At 41.2% G+C, this 27,404-nt stretch overlaps 1 protein-coding gene across 1 annotated transcript in view; it reads right to left on the reverse strand.

The window, feature by feature from the left end:
• Nucleotides 1-27,404, reverse strand: part of ADAMTS2 (ADAM metallopeptidase with thrombospondin type 1 motif 2) — a 190,743-nt gene that overhangs the window by 111,782 nt on the left and 51,557 nt on the right. Inside the window, exon 3 of the mRNA XM_052816407.1 lies at nucleotides 8,117-8,276. Coding sequence (XP_052672367.1) covers nucleotides 8,117-8,276 — 160 coding nt within the window. The remainder of the gene's footprint in view (nucleotides 1-8,116; nucleotides 8,277-27,404) is intronic.

Here is a 27,404-nt window from a genome sequence, read left to right on the forward strand (position 1 = left end):
AGCTTGTAAATAAACAAACCCCAATAGGATGACACTTCACGGAAAAACTCACCAGTAAATGTGATATTACAAAAACCATGTGGGTGTGCACATACATTTTCATAAGCAAAAACTCCTCATATGCCTGTGGGCGGCTGCACACACTCACACATGCAAGCACTCACATGGGCTCCGAAGGCAAGGTTTGACTTATGAACTGCTGCTCTGATGAACTTTGCTCTTATACTGGGCTATTACTAGCAAGAAACAGGATCAGCTTTCAGTAAAAACAAGGTTTATGTTACTCTTGTCCAAAAGGCAAATATTTTGTTCTCTCTTTCCTCCCAGGAGATCAAGAGGCTAAATTCATTAAGGATTGTGAGATCAATGGATATTATAAGGAAGAATAAAAACAAACCTTAATGAAATCTGTTGTAAGATGTCTTCTCTCTATAAACGTATCTATAAACAAACAAGTGTTGACTAAATGTAAACATAAACAAACAAGTGATTAATCAAGCTTAGTTTCACACACCCCTAGTGCTGAATTAATTGATAGAAGAATGTGAAAAATAAAATGAGCACTTTCCCCATGCTTTCATCAGAGCTTCTCACAAAAATTTTGCCGAAGTATTTGTATGAGAACTGGAAACTGTTGTTTTATAGACCAATACCAGCTTTACTATCATTTTGTTATATTTAGCAACATTTGGTAATATTCAGCTCCAGCTGTAAGTTGTTCACAACAATCACTTAGGAGAGCCTTATCATAGTGTTTGAATTTAGTAGAGAGACTAAAATGAACTCATTAGTTGAGAATGAAATTAATTCTGTTTTTACATTAGCTAATGATACAAGCAAACCAGTGATATTTAAATAAACATAAATAATTAAGTTGTTCACCTTTAATTTATGCATATCTGAATGGAAGTAACTTGCTCCGGTAACTTGCCTTATCACCAAAACAGGAACCCACCTCCATTCAGAATAAAAAACATTTAGCCTAAGGTACATATTTGAATCCCACTGAAATCAATTTGACTTAAGTACCTGCTCAAAGTTAAGCATGCAAATAAGTGTTTCCTTCAAGTCCACGTGGATCTCAAAGTACCTAATGAGAAAGGTGGGGACAAATACAGAAACTGAGCTTCTTAACATACTGCTATTATGTTCCTGTATTCCACGTTTAGTGACAGTTTATTCCAGGAGTGACTGCAGTTTTGTGGAGTGTATGGGAGAGGGAGATGACAGCTCAGCGCCAGGAATCCGTAGCGGAGCCGGCCCATGCAGCAGCTCTCTGCTCCAGCCTGTCCCTGCTCCCCGTCCCTGCTGCAGCATCGCCGCGCAGCACAGCACTCTGCATTGCTCCACGCCACGCCACCGATTTTTACTTACTTACAAGAGGATTTATGTTACTGGTGAAACAAAATGGTGCTGCAGTGACTACAGATACGATGTCATGAAGAAATAATAATGAGAAAGTATTTAATGAACATTCAGTTGTTCTGAAAGCGATTTTTAGCATCTGGAAAAAGAAGATGTTTAATTAAAAGCAAAAATCCTTTGAAGATGCAATATACTTTCCAAAGCACTCAAAAATTCAAAAAAGTCCACTGTAAAAGTAGCCCACATAGCTTTACTGTAGTCCTGATACACGTGTGCATCACCACAAATCTTAGTTACATTAGCACTTCCATTCCCCTCCGAAAAAACACAGCAAAATGACTAGTATTAAGAAAAAAAAAGTTCAATTAATTTCATAATTATTTTATTTCCAGGCAAAAGAAAACTGACTGTCCCAGAAGGACTGTAAGGGTTGACTTTTTACCTAAGACCATTCTGTGGCCCAGCTAAGGCCACCCACTGGGGGGGGGTGAGTCTATGGTAGAAAATTCCATCAACTCTGAAAAAAAGAGGCTATTCCTTGTATTTCACACCAAGCACATGTAAGACCACTGTTCGTTAGCCTTAAACTAATCATCCCAGATGATTTATTGTGCTGATATAAAGATAGAAACCTTTAGATTTATCCTGAAGTTTCATATTAAAATTGCTGCAAGGGTCTTATTTGCCTGTGCTAGCAAAGAACTGCTTCATCAGCTGCACCTATGGTTGGGAAGGGTGACATCCAATGGCCTAATACCACTTTCTGGAGACTTTTTTTTTTCATGAGTGCATAACCTTGCTTCTTATTCAAAAGTTGATTCGCAACTGAATTCTCAATCTTTCTCTTCCCAGAAAAGCCCCATGAATCTGCAATGTGAAATTCAGAGAAAACCCAAGACAGGAGAGAAAGACAGATGTATTTATCATGCACAGATGATATAGGAAGGAGACAAAAAATATTGCCATCAGTGCCTTACTGACTGCAAAATAAGAGAGCAGTAATTAATCAGCAGGAGCACACGCTGAGAGGAAATATTGATTGTATTTGGAGAAACTTCAGTTTCCTGAAGGAACTGTTCCCCTGCAAAGGTAACCAGGAACGTTTCTGTAAATTAGAATGGCAACCAGCCAGCCTGCAGCCAATCTGAGTGTCGTTTCAGGCAATCCAGAAAAATATACACCAGATGCACGTTGGTTTCTAAAAAGTAATTTAAATACATTAGTAAATCAATGGCATTGACAGTTTGATGGACTATGATGGAGGAGTCTTCCTCTGAAATATCATCTTTAAAACCTGCAAAGCTCTGGCAACTGAGTTCTTACTTTGTCATATTTTTAACTTTTTCATCTTTTCCAAGAACTTCTAGTGTTTGGTTGTTTCAGCTTAAATTGACATGGATTTCTCTCCTGCTGAAGTGGCCCCCAACTCCTTGGGACTCCCGAATGTCCCATCAGTGTGAGGAAGAGGAGGAAAGGCTTTTGTCCTTTCGCGTCATGGAGGGGCAAGAGATGTCAGTAACAGGACTGAGGAGCAGCTCTGCTCTGATGAGGTTTAGGTATCTGTCAGAAAGGAGCCAGTTGCCTCCGTTGAGCAGAAGCACCAACTTATTTCTGTCCTTTTACCTGACTGGTATGCATTTATGGCCAGGGGGCTGTTAGCCACCCTCGACATAAAAAAAGGAAACAGTAGCAGAATTAAATAACATAAAGAAAATTATGGGTTTTGCCCCAAGAAGTACATCATGGGGTCACACAAAATGATCACATCTTTCAGTGCCCAGCCACCACCCCTCTCTCTGAAGGTCTGACCACAAACAAACCCAAGTATTGCCATGGGAAGGGGTCACGAGTCTCCAGCAGAGGCTGTGAGTCTGTCCATCCCGTCAGCCCAGAGTATATTCATGATGGGACTTGTGTCAGGTTGGGTTTGGCCATTCCAAGGGATTTAATTAGCAGTTAAAGAAACAACAATCTGCCTGCTTTAAGCACATTTGGAGAGTTACCTTGCTGTCTTCCTCAGTAATAAACTGTTCTTGGCTAAGGTCATCTTTCATCTGCACAGTAAATAAAACTGTCAACCATAGCTGAGTTTCTGTTCCTCATCAGTCAAGCAATACAATAAAACTCAGAGCAGTGTATTTAGACAATGATTTTGAGAGAGAAGGCAAACGTTAAGGAAGTTTTAGTATAATCATTTCCTCTCGGTTGATCAACATAACAGACACAGTAATTTAGCTGGGGAAATGTGATATTAAAGCTTACAAGCCTGATAATCAGATTGTCTTCAGAGGCAAAAACCAAGCTGGTTTTTCAGACCTCACCATAACCATTCATTAAATACTTACCATCTCTTCACTTAACATCTAAAGAACATTTAAGCAAAAACCCAGCAGTTTCAAGAAAAAACAACCTCCTCTAGCTTGCTTATTTAATCCTAGTTCTATCATGTAGGAAGTTTTACTGCTGTCAAGCAACATTTCTCATCTTTGTAAGAAGGAATTCAACTGGAAATATTAAAATATTTTGAACACGTTGCTTATTTTTATCTAGAGGAAGATAAATTATTATACGCATGCAAGTAGTAAAAGCAGTTGCCAGAAAAAATAGGGTTTATTCCCACCATACCTGCAATACATCAACCACTACATGAAAATACTTCTCTTTCCAAAACAATTAGCCTAATTTGTAGTGAGCTCACGCAGACTTTCACAGTACTACTCTGCTGCAGATTATTACTTGCCTAAAATATGATGCTTACATTTTTCCAGTACGTTAACGAATAGTGTTGTTTGAGAGGGGAAAAAAAGGTAGAAATATTACACCCTTTACTCTGTGATTCTCGCAGACACCAGATAATCCTACGCCAGTCAAAACACAATGATTCAGGCTGCCAAAACATGTATTTACTTTTCCCAATATTCTGACAGCATTCTACGTAAATGCAGAAGCAAACCTAGTACGGCCTGAAACCAGACTAGAGCTCTGCCACTCGTTTCACGTCCATTCTCCCCCAGCACATTCCACTTCTTAAAACCCAGCATGTCAGCAGAGCCTTCATAAAACAAGATGCATACCTTGATCTCTCCAGGGCTTAGGAGGTTGTGGTTTTTGTTTGTTCATATTTTTTAAACAGATGGAATAAAATCTCAATTTCCCTTACTGTAATATAAAAGATAGATAATAGCGTATGCGAAATGCTAGAAAAACCCTGCTGTCAGGTCCCTCTCACCATACCTGTTAGCACAATCTACTTCCATGGTTGGGAAAATGCAGGGTTTTTTTTTTTTCTTTATGCATTAATCCACCCTCACAACCAGTCGATGGATCTTCCATTAGTCCTAGTTGTCTTTTGGGGAAGATCAGCTGCTCATCAGCTTCACGGACCCTTCTCCTGCTGTCCTTCAGCTCTGTGCTGGAGCCCTCTGCCTGGGCAGCCATGGGGGCATGCATGTTGACCTGGGGTACTGAGATCTCCAACAAACCACCATCCAGAAGAACTGCATTTAGGAGACTATGTCCCCATACAGATTCATTACGAGAATAACTAAAGTTAGAGCAAGTTTGACCCCAAAGTCTTACATGACTAAACAAGACCACCCGCTCAGGCAGCACGTTGGGCATGAAGAGCTCTTCACTTCTGTGGGGAGACTGCACAGCCCCATGCCCTGCGCTGCAGGAGGTGCCCCGTGCCCAGCTGGGATCTTCTGCTCCACAGACCCAGCCCCACTTCTGCAAGGGAGAACCTGGAGAGATTTTCCTAACAAACAGCAGCATCCAACGGGCCCACCGACTGTGGGAGTAAATCCCAAAGCCCTTGTGCCATGCGAGGTCCGGCGTGACCACTGCCCAGCGCAAGCCCCAAGTTCCTTGAAATGACAACTGACCCACCCAGTTTCAAGTTCATGGAGCTTTCAATTCCTTCACCTTCTCTTTCACTGGGGAGAAAACAGCTTGTCCTATTTCTTGTGAAATAAGTGCCAGAGATAGGAATATTTATAAGGAATTTTTATCTATCTATCCAAACCCAAACATTCAAAAATCATGACTCACAATCCCCTCCTAAATCATGGGATTAAATTAACATATCATGGGATTTTGAAAGATGCTGCCTTAAAAATTATGGAATACTATATACTTTGTGTTAGTCATTACTTTAAAATATTTATACAGTCAGAAACTACAAAGTTTTTATCAACAGTTAAAAGAGCCAGAAGATCACCTAGAGAAAAAAAAAAAACATAATCATCACATATTCATAAGATTCCTGGAGGCTGGACCTTTAAAAATAGTCCAAGTGTTACAATTCATCACATGTAAATTTATGGGACTTGGCAACAATGCAGTTGTCTCCAGGGATGGTGGAAGAGGGGGAGTGCTCTTGGTTAACCTCTTTTTTTTTTTTTTTTTTTTTTAAATAGATACAGCGTGCTGAAAGTGCCCTACTAAGTATTTCCTAAATAAGCCCATTGATTAATTTAGAACACTATGGAAACACGCAGCACAGCATGCTTATCAACACTCAGTCACTAAATATTTTGACGTTTGTTAACCAGAACTAGATGCATTCTGGAAAAAGACAAACTGGAAAATAAAATTACAATTTTTGAAAGCATGTCCTTTCCATGTCTGTTGCCTAGAGCAAATCAGAGGTGGGAAGCCAGGTTTAATAAAAAGTAGAGAACAGACCAGTTTTGGAGTGACCGTTCACTTTTTTTGTTAAAGGCAAAGAGAATTTCCTGGAAAAAGAACCCTGTACAGTACAGTGGGTTTTTTTCCAAAATAAAAACTAATCTTTAATCAATTTTACAAATCAAAAGATGGTAGATGGAAGGGAACATTACTTCTCTCAGCATTTTTTCCTTATTTTAAAATTTGAACCATGAAAAATCACAACTATTCCTACCTATCACCAATACCTGCTGTTCCAGACATGGTCATTGCTACATCTCAGCCTGGCCTGCACGAGTTCAGTCTCGCTTTTGCTTTTTAATCCCACAGTGCTGGCTGATGGCTATTACTACTTTGTGCCTTTATACCAGAGCCTACAAACTTCAGCCTTTAAGTGAGCACACAGCACAGGTGAGGTGACAGACGCAGAAGTCTGGTGGCATCACACACCGCATGTAGCTTTGCTGCCAGTCACGGCAGCCAGCCCACGAGCAGCCCTGCCATCAGCTCCACGAGAAGCCACGCAGCACGGCGCTGCGTTTCAGAGAGGTGTTTTCAGATATTGCTGTCAGAGCCTTCCTCTAGCAGGTACCGCATGCCAGTAACTGGAGCTGATCTACAGTTTATGCTTTTCTGTGTACCAGACTCCTACTCTTGAGGAATATTTACCATCCAAAAACAAAAATACTGCCATAAGGTGTGAATAAAATGAAGTCTCTTTTGTTTAAGAGGAAACACAGTGACTGGCTGATATTTTCCAACACTGCAATAATTTTATAAACATCTACTAACAGAGTAACTTCCATCCTCTGATTCTGGGATTGCGGTACTCAGACTCCTGCATTCCCCAGCTCTGCTCCAGAATGAGTACAAAGGCAATCACAAGAGCCCAACACAGCACTGCATCAGTCACAAAAATCATGGGTCGTTTTGATGGCCAAAGTGGAAAAAGAAGTTAGTTGAATGCTATTACTTGCTTGCTTTTTTCTCCCCGTTCTGACTTGAACATTGAGAAATTTATATTGTTCACTTGATCCTCATTTCAGAGCCTCATCTTTGTGACTACCTGTTCCTTCGAGTGGTTTCTGAGGATTTCTATATGCAAGACTAGAGTATACAGTAGAATTTTTACAACAGGTACCATACTCTTTGTGTTTTGAAAATGATTAATGTGGCACAGTAGAGGGATGGGGATCACTGGGAAGATTTCTACAAAGGACAATCTAACACACTGCATTATACCTGAAAATGTATTACACTGAAATCAGATAATACTAGGGTATGAGTGGCAAATAACTCTGCAGTTTGGTACACACATTTGGAACAAAAATGTAGCTATTTTGTTGTTTCCACTCAAACGACCCAGTTAATCTCAGTGTTAACATCAGCTGTCAAAACATCCACTTACCAGATTTGCATCCCTTATTTATTCAGAAAAAAATGTGCGACATCCAAGCAGTTACCAGAGAAATAGAAAATACTACATAGAATGGGTGTTTACATTTAGCTCCTGTTATTCCATCACTGTCTATCACATACTTGGTACGTTAAATTCCACACTCGGAAACACATAAATAAATCAAGAAAGTTTCTGCTCATATCTGAAGATACCATTATTTCCCTGTTGGGATTAAATCCAGTCCAGCGAAGACACTGTCAATGAGAAGCCCACGTACCGCATGAGCCTTGTTGTGTCCTTGCTGCAACCTTCCAGCATGGCCTTTGCAAAACCAGCAATGCTACCTGTCCCCAGCAGGCACAGGCACCTCTGCACTGCTGCTTCATCCACCATCCCCTTCTGCTCTGACCCGGGGACTCAGCCGGACACATGACCTTATGCTATATCCAGAGCCAAGGAAACTCTTTAAAGCATACACAGTTCCACCTGGAGATGATTTTGGCTGCTGCAATGCTTGCCTACCCCTGGTAAAGCGTTCAACTCCTTCCCTACCGTTTTATCCATAGAGGGAGAAGAACACATTTCCATTTTCAAGTATAAAAAAGCCAGAGATAGCAGATCACACTGGTTACATGCCTTCAGCTACACTTTATACATCAGCTGGCATTAACATCTCTGTCTTACCTTTATACAGGGTATCCACATTCTCAATTGGAAGCTGCTTCTTGGCAGCTGCTCTGCGATAGACCACGTGCGTTCTGCCTCCTCCCTCCTCCTCCTCCTGGGCCCCCTTCTCCAGAGGTTCAATGAAGAACTCGTCCTTGTCTGTGCGAATCATGCCAGCCTGCAGCAACAGGGCAGAGATCGAACATTTTGCGTTACTGCACATACAGCAGACGTTGTGAGTAAACAGTTACAATATGCTTAAGCACACTTTAGTGCTCCCTAGAGAGCAATTAGGATGCAGAGAGGAAACCAGGTGAATTCTTTATTAGAGCAAAACAAAACATCATTTCCCCAACTTGACAAGAAAGGACAAAAGGTATAACCCTGAACCAAAAGGACTTCTCCTCGAACCACAGGAGCAAAGTACAGGTCTAAAAATCTGTCTAGGAAATACACTCCCCATTACAAACCAGCTACAATGAAAGTTACTATGACCTTAGCTATCAGTCAGGCCCAGACTGCTCAAGTGTTACTATCTGTGCTAAAAAAAGGATCGGTTCAGAGCCATAAGCCGGTCCTGATGTGCAGTTCAACAGTCAAAAAACATAGAGTCAGCCTTTCTGTTCAGAAGCAAGACAGCAAAGTACTACATCTCACATGCAGGCAACTAAGCTTTGTGATTATTTTCCCCTTGACACAAAGGGTTCAGCTGACAAAATACTCTTTCAAGAATTACCCACAACTAGTTTAAAAAAGGTGTCAGTAGTGCATTGCTAAGAAGTAAAAACTTATTCAGACCAGACCAGATACCCTGGTATGAAAAAAAGATAAATTTGCATTTCTACAGAGCCCCTCAAATGAACATCACCCAAGCAATTCTCACTGTGTTCAGGGGAAACCCTCATAAAGACTGAAAACTTTAAAAAGAAAAAGTCTTTTCGTCATCTCCATGCAGGTGAAAGAACTTGGGCACCTGTATCACCTGCGTTTGTCTCCTCTTGCAGTCCTGCCCTACTGCAGAAGGTCACAGCAGCCAGTAGCTGGCTGGCAGAGATGGTTTACTTGAACCAATTTTTCAGCGTATGTTTGCACATCTGTGTTTGAGATCTTAAACTAATGAACTCTTAGCTTGTAAACAGAAAGTCTTACTATTAACATGAAATCAACTGTTTAGATTATTATAGAAAGAAGCCCCAAATCCAACCTTCAGAAGCTCCTTCTTCACACTTTTTCCCACTCTGCCCACTGATGACCCTGGAGTCACTGGACTTTCAGACTGGGCACAGGAGAAGATCTCGACACTGTGACACACTTCATCTTGGTATCTGAGCTTCTGGGAACCTAAATCCTCTGCTGAGTGAAGCCCTACCTCAAGCTTCCAGGAGAACCAGTTTGGCTCCTTTGAATCCAGTATCCTCACTTGAAACAAGTATCATCTAAACACTCTTATCATATCCCAGCACTAAATTTCTCATACAACACATATTTTTCTTCTACAAGCAGCAAACTACATTCCTACTGCTATAAATACAGTATGTTCTTTGGTTCCCTCCTTGGAAAAATGTCAGGTTCATTTTTCATGTCTTAACTTACATTAGGCAAGATTTCCAGTCCCAGATTTCATATATATAATGTATACAAAAACAGATTGAAGGGGAAAGATTAAAGAAGCAAAATCATATCGAAGCAATTTAAACTGATGCCATCCTGCCTGTATAGAGGAAACTGAATTTGAAATCCTGTCCTGTTTCTTCTGATCTAATTTAGATTCTACATCAGACACAAAAAAGGTGAGACAGGCTCAGCAGCTCAAGGAAGCTAAGACAACCAAGAAAGTAAGTGCTGAACCCAGGGAGGCAGCAACTGATCTTTTACCGTAAAGAGGAATACATGAAAAATTCAGAAATTATGTTATTCTCCTTTTAATGTATATTTTAATTGTATACACACACACTTCTTCTGGATATTAAATATTATACCCAGAAATTTTAAAGTCTTTTTATGAGAAATGCACAACTAAAGATCAAGAAGGAACAAGCATTTGCATGCTCAATTGCACAGAGTACGATGCATATGCCATACATACGCCCAGGAGAAATACACAGAGAGCTTGACTGTCACATAGAAAAAAAGTGATTTTGGTTTTTGCAAGTAAGCTACATGGTTGTGCACATGTTCATATGTATTTCTGGATTTATTAAACCTACTATTAACTAAGCAGCTAATGCCAGATCTTAGTTTAAAATGCAGACCATACTTCAGGATCCTGGGGAAAACGCTGCTGTACACTATATGCAGCAGGGGGTACTGATGGGAGTTTGGATGAAATTAGATCTTGTAGGAAAATTAACAGATAGGCCACTTCTACAATCAGTAGTTGAACTGATTAGACAGAAGAACAACTTTTATAGGTGAACTTTAGCTTCCAGGGCATGGTGGCCTTTTGGAAAAGAAAACATCTGGTCAAAATGAAGATTCTCACCCTGAGAAGATGAAGGCGACAACCTGGGACAGACTGTAAGACTAATAAAAGACATATTTGGACACTGGTTCCCAAGTTATAAAACCAGTGGTCAAACACTGATGTTTCCTGCAGATCATTGTGCCTGGTGCTGGCCCTTTTGCCTGCAGGGGGATTCATGTGGCACTGAATACTGCTAAATAGCAGGCCATCCTTCAGGTGCTCTTATTTCACACTCTGCTTCTTGGATAGACACGACATCGCACTGTACATTCCCATGGCAGTATTCTCCCTAATTCTGCTGGAGTGTAGAAAGGAAGAAATTTAACCTTCCAACATGGCTGAATATTTATTTTCTTATTTTAATCTTGGACTAAAATAACTTTGTCTCTTACACAGGAATTTCTCTTTTCCTTTAGTCCTGAGAAACATATCAATTATTTTTGGTCAGAATTATTAAGAAAGAGTTAGTGTGTGCTTGAAATGTAAAAGAATTATATATTTTTATATATAGTATATCCTACACAGCCTCTGATTTAGCCAACATATTCTCATGAAATAAAATAAGAAAAAATGGTTGTTTAAGACTTTAAGAAGAAAATTCATTTAGACGGCAAGCCAGAGTTCCTACAGCAATCCACAGTTCAAGCCATCTGCCTAATAATATACCCATAGTTATAAATGATTCACTAAGAAACACATAGGGCTCCTGAATGTCTCCACCACACATTTCCTTGCTGCTTTGAGCAAGACATTTAACCTCTTTACTTCCATTTCTCCACCTCTGAACCAGCGTAACAACAGTCTTGCAGGATAATTACAAGGGCTGATTTGTTATTTTTTTGCCAAGTGCTTTGAACATGAAAAGCTCAAGATGAATTGCCTAATGCATTTTTTCTGGTACTACTCAGAACACCCTCAAAAAGCCACCATGAAAGGGAGATTGCTTTTAGTCGTCAACTCAACACCAGTGCTGCACACAGCCAAGCAAGCAACATAAAGGCATTGCTGCAGCAGCAGGGGTTTGCTCATGCCTTTCACCCATCAGTCCTGTTCTTATCCATGGATGCCATCACCCTTGTGCCAGCCTGTCATGCCAAGACAACCGTCAGACAACCACCAAGGCTATGATGACAACAGAGAGCATTAAAGTTGCTGCAATTTCCTGGAGAATGCCTCTGGATGACTAAAACAGAAATGCCATATTGTTTGAGCAAATCTGCCTTCCCTTCGACACAGGTTAGACTAGAAGGACTTCAGAAAATTCTTGGGCTGTCATCTGGACATTTACTCCAGCGGATGCAAAAGCAAGAATTAAGCCTTTCAATTATCAATTTCCCCAAGTTCTGAACAGAAGAACAGCAGTTGCTTTCATGAACTAAGAGCTTAAAAGTAACTGCTAGCAACTGCATTTTTCTATCCTATACTGCTCGTCGTCCGTCCTGGGGCTGCTGTACTTCCAGGAGTTATGAATTAGCAGTGCTTCCCCTGCGCTACGACCCTGCAGCCACACACGTGCTGTGTAATTCAGAACTAGGTGTGGAAAGGACTTCCAATTCTGGAAAAAAAGCTGAGCTGTTACCTCTTCCCCTACTCTTCTGGGACTTTTAACTTGAAACTGAAGTGAATGTGGGAATATTGCTAAATAACGATGGCAGCAGTGACTATGTCCTGTGACTAATAAAAATATAAATTAATTGAAAAAGTGTTTGCCTTTGGAATGCACCAAACTGGAGCAAAGAGCCTATAATATCCCACTATTTCCCAAAGCAGGACACCCCCAGGCCTTCCCTCCAAGGGTTTTTAGATCCCAGCTGCAAATTACTCAAGTCAAGCACTGCTTAGCATTCATTAATATGCATTAAAGACTAGAGCAGAAGACACTTAATCAAAAGGAAACTGCAGTTCAGAGAATCAAAACCTCTGCTAAGGTTAGGAAGGCAGTTATTTAGAAGTGAAAGTCACACAGGAAAAAATTCACAAGGAAGGCAGAGAGTGACTGTCCTGTCTAATTAAGACGAGAATTACATTGATAAGCCACAAATGAGTCCATTGCAATACACAGGGCTGGGGTTTAGAGCTCCACTAATCTCTTTTGGGGGTAACAGGGCTCCTGTGCATCCCTGAAGACCTGCTCCCAAGGCTTTCAAGGACCACAGGATCTACAGACACTGGCAATGGCAGTGGCCACACGGGCTTTCTGCCCAAGGTAATTACGCTAGTCCCATCCACCACGATGGAGACCTCCTCTCCAACCAAGGAGACCTGCCAATTGTTTTCCACCGCACTGCAGAGCTCAGCTGAAAAGCAGGTCTCTTCTCCAGTCTCCTCAACATCCCCAACCCCTCTTGCATTTCTAAAGACATTCTTTAAAAGTCTAATTTGACAGGAAAACTGTCTGGCGTACTTAGATCTACAGAAAACCCCAGGTTTTACAGCGTTAGCTCCCATGGATAATTAAATGTCTTGCTGGCTCTGCACTTGGTGAGCGACTTAATTGTCTCCTCATTCCCATTCCCATCACAGCTCCCTGTTCTAGGCTGTAATGAAGTAACCCATCTAGCTGCTGCTTCAGGACTCCAGAGCCTCAGCCCATCCTGTAACTGCAAGTTTAATTAATGTTCATTTTCTTCCTCATTAGTACAGCTTTACAAAGTTTCTCATTGCCACATAAAGGCAGATTTACTTCCTAATCTCCAAGCACGTGATACAGATAGGAAGCTAAAATTAAATGTGAACAAACCTGAAATTAATATTAAAAAATCCAAGTGTCTACTTAGTTAATTAAATCAGTAACCCACAAAAACAGAGTGTTTTAGAAACTCTTAGAAACAGTATTTCTGTAAATAGAGAGCACCCTATTTTTTTGAGTATGTGATTCTGAAAAAGGTAGCCAGCCACATGACATATCTGTGCACGAACAAATCCTAAATACAGTCCTGAGTTTCAGGTGATTTTCTTGAGACCGAAGGGAGGTTCAAACTAGCTGATATTTAACCTCAGTGCCTGGGTTAGGAGCCTGCACTCCCTGCAATGTCAATGAAGCCTCCAGAGGGGAATTTGCAGTATGGGATCCTCCCAACAATCAATTCACAGAGAAGCAGAGAGAGGAGATTTGCGTTTCACCGTATAGTTGCCAAAAAATACTCTGTAGATTACTTGAAAGAGAAAATATTTATGTTTGCAGGACAGCATATTGGACAAGGTCTTATTCTATTTTTATATTAATGTGCCTGTACCCTAAATACACAACTGCTACACGTTTGACCAAAACTGGCACTAGTATAGCAGAGAATTTGAAAGCAAATTCCACATGTTATTTTTATTTATGATCCTTCCCTAGGTCTTAGAACCACAGGAACATGCTTTTTTCCAAACAGCAACAGATGTGTCCTCCCAACACTGAAGTCAAGTACAGAAATATTAGTTCAATTACATTAGAATGGGCCTGATAGACCAGGAGCTCTGATGACTGGAGCAAGATCACCCAGAAGACTGCAGCAGAAGTAAGGATGTAACACAGACCTTCCAAACTCATCCCTGCCCACACGGGATCTCTCAACATTCTCAGTTCTGCAATGTATTCACTCCCAGTCATACAGTACACTGATTCAGGAACAGACGTGCTTGGCGTTTTATTTCCATTTAGCTTCATTCATATAGATAACAATGAAAAAAAAAGCTTCTTATGTCATATTTGCATTTGATTCTTTGAGAACATGCCTCAAACTACTGAAGCATTGCAGAGGAAGAATTGTGCAGTGCTGCAAATTCATCTCTCTTCACAGTGAATGGAGGTACTGAAGGAATTGTAGCAAACATTTAGAACATCTTGCCACTTACTGTGTTGTATGCTGCTGCTGCCCTAAAGCTACACTGATTTATTCAGTCCCAGGCTGCATGGGGAAGGGGAGAAAAAGAAAGTTTTTAACTGAGCATATATAATTTTATTACTGTTAGTCTAAAGGCGTATTTTTCAGCTTTTTTCCAAGTCAGTTTGCAACCAAGTTGCTTTATTTTCACATACCCTCAAAAAATTAAGTGAGGAAATAATTATCTATACACATAAGAATTACATAAACAGACTGACAGAGAGGTAGAGCCTGCTGGATAACCCTATTAAAGCTGCAAGTTACTTAGGGCTCCTATTTATCCTCTGCAGAATGGGGATAAGGTCACATATTTAATGCACTTTGAGATCTACTAATGAAAAGCACCACACAAGAGCTATTCGTACTAAGAGTGCTTTCATGATAGGCTGCTTTCGTACAGTCCTTGTAGCTCAAGGGAGCATGGGTATCCATCCATTCATGCATCTATACGCTTCCACTGCTACCAAAAATAAAGTTTTGTCCCTAGAGCCCAGCTTAGTCACTACACAACTGCAGGTGCGATTAATAATAGCAGTGGGACAAACCTGCAGCCAATATAACCTGAAGTTAAAAGAACTGCATTAGTTTATACCAGATGAGAATCTGGACTCAAATCTTGCGTTTGTATGGTATCGGTATAACTCATTTTAGAAACTCAGAAGGGTTTTCTGCGGTTTTTAAGAGACACAATAGTGAGACACACTGTGTCTCATTTTCACTGAGCCATCAAGAAAACAGACACAATTAAAGTGATTTCACAAAACAATGCCAGCAGATTTCAAGACAAGCATCCTGGCCACAGTGCCTGGCTTTTACCAGTGGACAATGCTAAAAACATTGCTTCCAACTTCTCTGCCTTTACAAGAAAATTACCAAATTCTCACCTCTGTCACTCAGTGCCTGCCTAGAGCCAGCAGCAGTGCAGGAGACCAGGGCCATGACCCTGAGCACCACTTCCCTTCACTAAATCTCCTGCCTCTGTCCCCCCCAATCTGCCCCATCCTAGCAGCCGCTCACCTCTGAATCCTGGTAAATCACAAGAGGTAAATCTCATTTTCCAAAGGTTTAGGTGTCCTGGTTTCAGCTGGCATAGAGTTAATTTTCTTTCTAGTAGCTGCTATAGTGTTATGTCTTGGATTCAGTATGAGAAGAATGTTGATAACACACTGATGTTTTCAGTTGTTGCCAAGTAATGTTTAGACTAAGTCAAGGATTTTTCAGCTTCTCATGCCCAGCCAGCAAGAAGGCTGGAGGGGCACAAGAAGTTGGGAGGGCACACAGCCGGGACAGCTGACCCAAACTGGCCAAAGGGGTATTCCATACCATGTGACGCCATGCCCAGTACATAAACTGGGGGGAGCTGGCCTGGGAGGGATTGCTGCTCGGGAACTAACTAGGCGTCAGTGGGCAAGTGGTGAGCTATTTCATTGTGCATCACTTGTTTTGTATATTCCACTCCTTTTATTATTATTACTGTCATTTTATTACTGTTATTACTATCATTATTAGTTTCTTCCTTTCTGTTCTATTAAACTGTTCTTACCTCAACCCACGAGTTTTACCTTTTTCTTTCCGATTCTCTCCCCGATCCTACTGGGTGGGGAGTGAGCAAGCAGCTGCGTGGTGCTTAGTTGCTGGCTGGGGTTAAACCACGACATTAGGTAATACACAAAAAACATGACTTTCTGAAAAATGAGTATCTGCAGCAAATACAGAGTACAGGCTGCAAAAGTATAACAGAGACTTTGGAAGCAGGCAAATTCAGAACAGACTTCCCTGCAGCTACTAAACAGAGAAACAGCATCGCACCTTTGCCAGTTTGGCTTCCACCTTTCGGATGCCTCCACCATCAGCAGCAGGGACCTTGTTTCCAAAGAGTTCAGCTGCAAGAGCTGTTACAGTTCTGTAGCTTTTTAAACAGAGACAAGCAGTTCTTTCAGCTAAAATAATGCTTAAGCAAGAACATTTTGGAAGGTCTCTAGGCTTGGTGTCCACAGGTATGTGTAATTCCAAGTGGGAAAGAGGTGAGTTATTAAATAGGTGTTAAGAATGAAAATGATAAATGCAGCAGATCTTGCAGACTCAGGGGACTGTAAACTCGATTGCTGTTGTTGCAAGCAGGGAATAGTAATTGCAGTTCCCTGCAACAGAGTTTCTCAATTTTAATCTTTTGGGGAGGAAAAGCATGAATATCAAGTCCATGAATTTGCTAAAAGCAAGATCCAAAAGGATTAACTTTCCCAATTTTAACACAAGGAACCATTTGAAATAAAGCATTTCTGAGGTCACTTTGACAAAATGCATAGTTGAGTCCTACCCTCGGCAATAAAAATGAATTGACATTCTGCAAGAAAACAAAACCAGTCCGACTGGAAAGCTCTTCAGCTCAAACTCTCACAAAATGGGATGGTTGCTACACAAGTTTCTTTTCAAAAATATATTTGCTTAAGGCACAAATCACCACCCACTGAAGTCAATGGGTGCCACATTCATAAATCTCAAGGCCAGGATTCATAAATGGATTCATAAATATTAAAGCAGTTTAGTCTGACCTTCTATTTAAGACAGGCCAAAGACTTTCACCAAAGCATCGCTGCAGCCTCGCAAAAACAGTCTTTATCCTGAATTCAGCAGAGCTGGATCAGATCCATTAATGGGTAGGAAACGGAGTCTAGGTCTTTGCTATGGTAAACAAGATAAAAGGATCCAGACCACAAACTGGAGAAAAAGGTTTACTATATAAAAAAAAGTTTAATATATTAAATCCATCTGGGTTGAAACTTAGCATTTAAAGTAATTTAAAATTACATTATAGAAATCCTGAATCTTCCCTTTAAAAGATGTCACTGCAGCAACATTTCATATTCCAAAGGAGTGCGTGAGCTGCAGAGCGCACGCTGCAGGGCAGCAGGAGCCAGCTCTGGCCTGGGCCATTCCCATCTTCTCCTCCTCCTCCGCTGTGCTCTACCAACCCTTCTCGCACAGCAGCCCCAGCACCCACACAACCACACAGTGAGCAGGTTCAGGAAGCTTACCCCAAAATCACCATCCTAGAAAGATGTGCACCTTGGCAGAACCAGGTCTCCCTGGTCCGCAGCTTCTGATATTAGCTACTCCAGTGAAAGCAAGAATCCCAGCAGGTAAAAGTTCCCACCTGGGAGACAGCATCTCACACCCACTTCACACTTTTCCGTGCAACAGCTCAAAACCCAAATCCGGCCACAGGTCCAGGGGTGACCAATGCAGTTACTCATGGCTTGGAAATCAGATAGGGTCCTTCTCTGCTAAATGCAAGTTTTACTTAAACTGGATGCCCATAAGGGTGAGGGGAAACAAAAGCACCAAAAGTTTGCTACAGCTGGGGCTTGTTTTCCTTTCCACATCCTATAGACAGGCTTATTTTAACCTTCCTTCTCTTTCTTACCCTGTATTGCAGGAATGAACCTGGAAAGGGGTTATCCAAATGAGAGCATGAAAAACTAATGAGAGATGAGCTTTCAATTTTATACCGCACTCAGTTGTAGGCTCTCAGTACAAGATGTCAACAAAGTGCAAGATTCAGTACAGAAACTAAAATAATTAATCCCTGGAGGAACAGGCTTATTAAGAAGGATTAAATCAAAGAATTAATGTGCACTATTCGTCTATATGACAAAGAGGAAGGGAGGCATATGATAACTCTCCAAGATTTGAAAGCATAGAGAGAATAAGAATTGCTGATGAGAAAAGCTTGGACATACCAGGAAACAAACAAAAAAAGAAACTCTGATAGAAATTTTAGCTTGCAATGCTATAGGCCATCTTATGCAGCTTCAAAAAAAAAAAAAAAAAATCAAAAACCAAAAAAACTCAAAAGCTTGTCCATAAAAATCTTTAAATTAACATTCCTTATGCTTTACATTGCACTAGTACCTACAGTCCAAGGAACAAAGGTTAGGCATTGCACAATAACAAATACATTTTAGCAGACTTCCACAGAGGAAGAAATAAAGAACATCAGCTGAGCCCAAACCAGGCTCAGGGAACTCAGCAGTAGCTGGTGATCTATGTCCTTGGAAAAGCAAAATCAAACGTGAGCTGGACCTCTTCTGTGAGCCCCTTGCTTGAGCGGAGAGAGCCCAGCCTGTCCCAAGGCTCTGCTTCATCCTGACCGAGCCAGCAAGGCAAAGGGGAGTTTCAGGGCAGTGGGAGCTTGGCTGTAGCTGGAAAGAAGCTGGAGGCTCTCCATCCCTAACTTCACAGGCTAGCCACAAAACCAGAAGCCAGACAGACCACCCAGAGACACGTGAAGCAACCTCCTCACTGCTACAAGTGAAATAAAGTGCTTTCTCATATAAATGAATACCATTCCTTAAGGGCAATGTATATGCATCCATATGGCAACCTGACTGCTAAAGCAAATGTGGTGGATCTCACAGCATGTCTAGAGGTCTCTTAGGAAGCACTGGGGAGGAGCTGGTGCTCATCATCATTATGGGCCTGAGGACAGAGGTTCAAGTTGCAAGTTGAAACCAGGAGTTTCATCATGGCATTGTTTTAATGTTCCCAGTCTGATGAAAAGACAAGTCAGACAGTGCGTGGCTGAGGAAATGAGCTGTGGATTCAGTGGATATGGAAACAAGAGTTGGGATTCACCAGGCATTGGAAAAAACTCTGGAATGGATAGTCTGTCCAGGAGAGATCAGTTTCTCCCATATCATCACTGTATTGTGTACCGGAAAGGCTGTAAAGAGCACTTTAAATAAAAGGAGATGAGGGTACAGAAGGGCAAGTATGAGGTGTACTGGTAAAAGTGTTATCAGACACTCGGTGAAAACATGACAGTCTGGGGACACTGTAACAGCAGGATAGGAAGCACACAGGAACACACCAGCCTGCCCGTGGAGAAGAGAGCCCAGAATTAACTCAGATTAACCATTTAATCATGTCAAAGAAGAATCCAGTATCCCTCTAGATTAAATTCTATGTGTATATAGGAAAAGAACAGTATAGGGCAATACTATCAACTGACCAGGACAGCAACAGCAACTGAGATACACTGAGGGAGAACAGAAGCACCTCAAGGGCAGGAAGCACATAGCAATGAAAAGTGTCTACAACCGCTACGGAGACTGGGCAAATACCATCTTGGGGAGCAGTGCTGAGGATAGATTTTTAAGTATCATTAATGATTGCTTCATGACGCTCTTGAGACCAAGCTCCGCAAAGGGGATGCAGCCCTCGACTGCGCGAGCAGTGTGGCTGAACTGTTGCCGTTGAATACTCAGTAGCACTGACCACATCGTGCTTGTGTTTGATGTCCTGTCAAGAGCAACAAAATGTGTAATATTTCTGCTGCAGTGTTAAGTTCCAGAAAGGATGACTACATAAGAATAAAGAAACTTGTTAAAAAGGAACTAAATGGGCACCTAAAAGAGAATCTCATTGCAGGCAGCATTGAACCATTTAAAGACAGTGTATTGAAGGCCCGGTGCAAGTGCATACCATCCACCAAAAAAAGTTCAGGAAGAGCAAATGAAAGTCAGCATTGCTAAACAGCAAGGCAAGGGAGGGTTATTGGAAGCATACAGGCATCATACAAAAAAAAAAAAAAAAAAAAGAGCCCAAATTAGGAAAACTGAAAGGGTCATAAACTGGCAGATTAAAGGTAAAATCACAGTAAGGCAAGCCAAAAGAGAGTCTGAGGAATAACTTGCAAAAAGCGTAAAAACTAATCATAAAACCTTTCTGAAATACATCAGGAGTTGAAAACTCATCAGGGTATCTGTAAGGCCAAAAGATTATCCAGGTTTAAAGGAGCACTCAGAGACAGTACCATAACAGCAAAATTAAATGAGGTTCTTCAAAACATGCTCACCTTAGAGAACCTGGCAGAGGCCCCTATGTAGGAGCTCTCTCCATCTAAGGTTGAACTGAAGGATCTGCCTCAAACTGAAAAATCAGAAGAGGAGGTTATAGAATAAAATCTACAGTGAAGAGGTTACAGGACTTCATCCTGACAAAACTAAGAAATGAAACAGTCCAGCTATGGCATGTGTCATGGTTTGCTTCAGAACCAGAGGACTGAGTGCAAATGAAAACACAAAGCCAGGTTCTAAGAGGAGCTTCTGAAGAGAACTTTGGTACAAAGACCAATAAGCCTGACAGATGATGGGGGTACGGCTTCATACAACACGCATTTCAGTTTTGGAACCCCTTGCCATAGGAACTGTCTACTAAGAAAACAGAAGGCTACTAATGCTAAGACACCAAAGACAATCACTCACTACTGGCCAGTTTTGAAGACAAGATAAGGACTTACATAGACATCTGGTCCAACACAGTATAGCTCATGTGATTTTGTCTTTCCCTCACCTTGATTACCTCCAGGTTTTTATGTTTTTTGCTGTTTGTGCTTTTCCTGATATTTTTCTCTTCTACTCCCTCCAAGGCTGCAGCTACTAATAAAACAATTTAATATTGTATGAATTGAAGGACAAGAATGTTCCCTCTGTCTGTTCCTTAGACTATGGCTCCAGTAACCATAAACATTTCACCAAACTCCAAGCAGCACAAAAGAACTTAAAATACTCACATGCACACACAAAACTCTAAAGGATACAACCACAGTTAGATAATAACTGTAGAAACATGTAAAATTAGCAAGAGTTGAAGTAGAAGGTAGACTGTTAATAACATTTTATTTTGGAAAACAAAAAGCACTTATACTCTTAGGCAAAAGTTAAAAGAAAAGTGCCTGTTTTCTCAAAAAATTAGAAATGAAGCTCCAACCTTTTTGCAGCAGCTAGCAACTAGATAGTCAGAAGTTGGACACAACATACAGTGAGTCAAATGGAGCCTATAAAGGATGCACTCCCTGAAAATAAGAGAGTATGGAAAATAAAAACAAAGAAAGAAGCGTAAATCAGCCTGTAAATCTTTTAGAACTACTAGAAATCAAATTACATACCATATGTCAGTGGGCTAGTATATTCACACCAGTAGAGCTGGGTTAGTGCCACCACACATTCTGGCAAGTTTACAAGCGGCATGCGTTTATTTGAACAGCACTATTATCACAAAAGATATTAAGGAAGTTCTTCAAGAGGCAGTTTCCATACTTTACATGTCTTCTACAAAATGATGTGGCTTTCTTATTTAAAGTTGCCTGTGAATCTCATGAGATTGCTTTAGAATTAAACAGACATTATTAATTTAGACTACTAGGCACAGAGAAAAAAAAAACATTTGTAGCTCTTGAGCCAACAACAATGTTTACAAACTTCTCAAAGTCAATTGTCCAAATATAGTTACAAGAACTACAAGCCAGGAATCTGGATCAGAGGAAATATTATAGTAAGAAAGCCAGTTATCTCCCCTTATAAATGCAAAAAATGTTAGTTTTCAAAAGAAATTATCAGATAAACTGTATCAGCTCTACCACCCAAACCAAAGTCAGTTATTGCAGTCATATCTCTAAGTCCTGCCTAGAGGAGGAACAAATATCCAGCACAGGGCAAACATAGCTGCTCTGTGTTTCTTGAGGGCATCCAGAAAGCTGATGAGGATACCCACTGGTGACATGGGGGCATCTAGGGCCTGACAGTGAAACATCCCTCATCCAGAAAACAGAAGTTCCAACCAACTCATGCGCATCCCAGACCAGACAGATGAACACACTGGTGGTAAGACATGGCCATATGATCAGCGAGCCACGGAGCTTCACGATGAACTTCCAACATTTCTGAAAAATTACAAAGGAGGTGAACAAAATCCTTACTTTTCCACTTAAAATTTGCTGTGAACTACACAATTCGGGTTAGAGATGGCACTATCAGGAGCCCAAGAGACACAATTCAGAAAGATCAGGGAATGAACACACAGGAGACTGTCAAATGGAAGCTAACACTGACAAAAAACTGAAATGCTTTGGCAGGAGCACTTAACCAACCTATACATCTTACGAAGTCCTAAATTAGCTACCTCCAATTCAGGTGAGAGATGCATGACTGTTGTAACAAGTTCAATGAAGATTTCCTCTAACTCTACAGTCAAAGTCAACCAGCACCAAAAAAGAAAAAAAAAAAAGGAAAAAAAATAGGATGTTTAAATATGGGATAAAAAAAGACAAGACAGATGGCATTATTATTTTGTTACACAAGTCAGTGGCATACCTGCATTGAAAACACTGGATTCAAGATGCCTGTAAATACAACCAAACTGAAATGTTTCCAAAGAAGTTGAATGGGAATGACCAGGGCCTCAAAACCACTCTCATTTCAGCAGGGAGACTGAAGACATTAAATACTTGTTTTAATATGAATGAGAAAGACAGAGGAAAACAATTAATGGTACAATATGGAATACCTGAAAGTCATCTCTTCATTTCACAATAAAGAGAAAGAGAGTATCAATTAAATTAAAACATGATTTCCCCTGCCTCCCTCTGCCTAAAACAAATCACAGAGTAACTCCACAGTTTTCATTCTCCAGCTGACATCTTATAGCAAATTAAAGACCTTTAATACAAACAGTGAGGAGCCTCAGAAGCTCCAGGGTGCCCCAGAAAGAACAGAAGCAGGTCTGGACTTCTTGGTCTTGGACTCTTGCCAGACCAAAAGACTTTATTATACGAAAATGCCCAGAGGATCCTAAAGAGAAAAATCTCTTTTAGTTTATTTGTTTAACTAGTGATATTACTTCATATTTACGGGTTGAGTTTGTACTGGTAGCTTTTTGTTTTTACAAGTCTATGTTCCAGCTGACCCTGGTTTCACAGTTCTTACACCTACTGTGACAGTTTTACAACCTGTTGTAGCTGCCCCACACAACACGGCCAAAGCCAAGCTGTTCTTTTGGTAACACCGTCTGGTTTCATAGCTCTCCTTCAACAGGTTTCAAATTCTATTTAGGTACCTCATCTCTATGGTAACTGCCAACCCTATGGAGCCTCACAGCACCGTGCCAAAGGAAAGCAATCCCCCATCCCTCACTGGGGAAACTGGAAGCAGGAAAACTGGATGACTTGCCCAAGGTCATGCAGGAACTCTGTGGCAGAGACGGGAAACCAGATGTCCTGAAGGCCACATCCAGAGCATGAACCACAAGATACCCTTTCCTCTCCTACCAGCAAAACCTCCCGCTCCAAAGCGGCTCTCAGCATCAGAGTCACTTCCGAACATACCGCGGTTCTCAGTTTACAAAGCATGAGCCTTAAGGGATACGTCATTACATGCTCCGTCCCTTTGCTACTTTGCTGCAATGAGTCGGTCAACGAACAACTCTCTCTTCCAGCTGCTTGCCGCCAGCACGGCCACCAGCCCAGGCCAGTCGCTGCAGTGCAATGAGGAGCTTAACACAATTAGACTTGCATGGGATTCATCTTCTCTGGGGAAGCAAGAATTTCACAAAGCTATAAAGGTTGTTTTAAAAAGTTTTCCAGATTTTATCATTTTTCACACAGTCTGCAATTCTCCTTCCTGGCTTTTGAAAAACGACACACAGCTGTGCTTTGGATCACAGCTGTGCCTTTTGGCAGCAGGCGGAGGAGGCCCGATGCTAGGCTGGGGTAGCCAGCATCACCCTGAGCCGCTCAGTGTTTCTCATCAGTGAGGAGGGACCGGTGCCCCTTACTGGCATGGCAGGGTGCAGCATTGCGGGCTCCTGCTGTATCACAGCATTTCTGAACTATTAGATGCCAATTTGGATCTGCTCTCCTGAGTAGAATCAATGTGAAAAAATGAACACATACATGAAAGGCATTGGGGAAGATACAGGAGAAAAATCTAATGACTGTTGGCTTTCCCCCCATTTTAAAGCAGTTTTATTTCCTGTATTTTCTACTTCAGGTTTTTGTTTTTTTATTTTTGGTCTGTTCTGGTGTTACCCAGGCTCCTACCAATTCTCAGCATCTTATTTTCACATCCATCTTTTCCCCAGATTCTGAAGATATTTTCTGCCTTTTCCAGAGAGCTCACTGGGTTTCATGTAGTTGTGGAACAGATGGCACAACGCTTAGATTTGCTTTAGTAAACGGACAAATGTGATCGCTTTGTTCTTCTTCTCTCGCGTCTGCGCTCGGTGGAGAAGTCTGCCTCTGGGAGCCAGGTGGCCGAGGACAGCGATTCAGCGATGCTGCGGCCATCAGCCGGCAGCGGGGCAGGACCGGGCGCTCACCGAATCTCCCGGAGCAGCACTTGGGCAGCGTGGGTGGGCATGGAGGCAGCATCTCCCAGTCGGCAGCACAAGAACCAAACGCAAACAGCCACGTTCCTCCCAGGTCTACAGGAATAACAAACCTTGGGAAAGCGTTAAAGTGCAAGGGGAGGTAGGGAGAATGAGAAGCACAAAAGAACAAGATACACTGACTCTCCCAGAAGAGCCTGAGGACACGTACTGTCATTTTTAGCCATATTTCAACCTCTTAAGCAGCCTTCCATCAGTCAGAATTACAGTATGATGTGGAAGGAACCTGTTCCGTCTTGGAAAGCCAGAGGCCACTTAGTCTCATGACAGCAGACTGTGATCAGACCCAGCTTCTTGCACAGGGTACAGAGCAGTGAGAATTAACCCCTGGCCTGCCAAGCGCTCTCCTGTGGTGGCAGACACACGCAGCAAGTCATCCCTGAAAGTTTTGACTGGTGATGGATGAAACAGACTTTATAAATCCAGATATGGCTAGGTCACATCATGCTTATATAGAGGACTCCACTCATTCTTCAAGTGGGCTTTCACATTCCCACGAAGCACAAACATATAGGCCCACAGTGGCACCTCCAGGGGTGTCCCTCAATTAGTGGTCCAGATTTCTTCTGGGCACAAGTGCCTCATAAGAGAGAAGATGATAATGAGTTCATACTTCCAACTGATCACATCAGCAACCAGACGTGCGTTTGAAAGAGGTCTAGGCTACGAGAACATTTCAGGTCACTCCTGCTTTGTCTTCCTACAAAGGCTTAAAATTAAAGGGCAGTCCTTCTAGCCCTCAGATGCGATGCTCGCCTTCCTCTTACTCCAGGCTATCAGCCCTTCCTCCTTCTTCACAAAATCACCAGCCCATTTCAGAGGGACCAAAGGGTCAGCCCACTTCTATTCATTAAGGAATTTTCAGATACCCATTTTTGGTTTCCATTTGGGCTAATATCCATTTAGAAATATGATAAATTACCATGAGAAGGAGATGTCATTTTTCAACCCATGGGGATAATCTCAGAGGAGGAAGAGAGGAAGTATAAGGAAGGTTAATTAGCCCTGAAGTCTTGCTTTGGGAAAAAACAGCAGGTGAAGAGAGGGATTATTAAAACACCTGTGTGCTCCCAGAGCTCAGACTCCTGGTTTCACATTGGGCTTGTGATCCTCGATGTACTACATTTGGGATGTCTTTACTTTATCAGCCAACATTAATACAGACAAAATTTTAAAGGTACTAACGCATCCTTGGTTATAAATGCATCAGTATGTTCATGGGAACCAAATGATTTTAGCATGAACCAACTTCTTCATCCACTTACTAACTTCTATATTCACAAGCGTGTTGTATTTGTAAAACTGGTCACTACAGGTAACAACACTTAACCACAGCTCTGACAGAAACAATCTTTGGTGTCTACTTCCTACCTTGGGCAAAGAGGAGGAAGAAAAGAGAACAGACTGTGAAGGTCAACATTTTTCTATCAATTTTTTTTTTTTAAGGGTTTTCTTACAGAGTTTCTGCTGAATTTTTATAGTTTATTGGAGGAAAAGAAAAAGTCATTTTACTTCAATCTCACGTGAATTGAAAACTTTTTTTTTTAATTTGACTCTCTCCAAGTCCCTTTATGTATCTCTCAAGAGTGAACAAAATTTTGCTTTTTTCTACCTCTTGCAGAGATTTTTAAAATTAGCATAATGCTTTAAAATTAATTGCATTTTTAAAGTAAGAGTTACTTCAGCTTTCTTGCAGGCAGCTACTGAAGTGAATCACATGATTATGCAAACTACAACCAATATTTTGGTGCCAAAAATACAGCTCAGCAGAGAGATGTATAAATACTGGCCAAACCTTGGAAAATAAGGGTTACAGAAGTAGATAACAGAACTCTCCTTTCAGCAGCTATTCAAATTTCCTTCCTTTTTAACTTCCTTGGAAAGGAATCAATTAAGAAACAAATATTTCTTCAGCTTCTGCACCATCCTTTTTTATTGCTTCTGTCTCATGGGGGAAACTAAATCACACCTTAAAAATTCTCCTAACATTTGCTTTCGGAAGGCAAAGTCACTCGCTATGGCCAGAGCTCTCAGTGCTCAGCTCCTGTGCCCAAACAGTCATAGGGCTATAAATGCAAAACCTCAACTACAAAATTCGGGCAGCAGCAATCGGTCTTTGGGACTCTGTTCTTCTCCAAGACTTGCATTTGACTCTGCAGCAATCAAGACACTTGGCACAAGTGAAAAATGTGTGCAAACAGAGGGTTTTCCGATTTTGCAAGTGATTCAATTGCTGAAAGACCCATTTACTTTCAAATTCCTTTTTGCACTCTGCCAAGGTAAACTTGGGCATTTGTACATTTCTGTTCAGTACTTGTACAAATTTTATAGAGGGCTAAAATTAACATGCAGGGACTCTTAACTATACCTCATTAAAAAAGACCTGAAATATAATTAAATATTTGTATGCATAAAAAAGTAAGTAAACTTGCTTTTCAAACCTGGACCTAATCTTTCCTAAGTGAAGCACGCATGCAAAGAACAGCCAGATATCTGGCATGCGCATGTACTTCTAAAATGACAGCCAGGGACTGATATTAGGAGGCTCCTGTGAATTTAATGGGAAAAAAAAAGAAATCATTAAATTAGAGTATCAGTACCACAGACCAACTCTGCAGTGCAAATACATGTACAGATCAGCACAGACCATGTGATCACACTATCTAATGTGACTACAATGTTTTTTAAAAGCATTTGATTCATATGGAAAACATGTGGATAGAGAAGCCTAGAAAGATACTCCCCCATC

This window comes from Harpia harpyja, chromosome 20 (genome assembly GCF_026419915.1).
Source record: "Harpia harpyja isolate bHarHar1 chromosome 20, bHarHar1 primary haplotype, whole genome shotgun sequence".
In the NCBI taxonomy this organism is placed as follows: Eukaryota; Metazoa; Chordata; class Aves; order Accipitriformes; family Accipitridae; genus Harpia; species Harpia harpyja.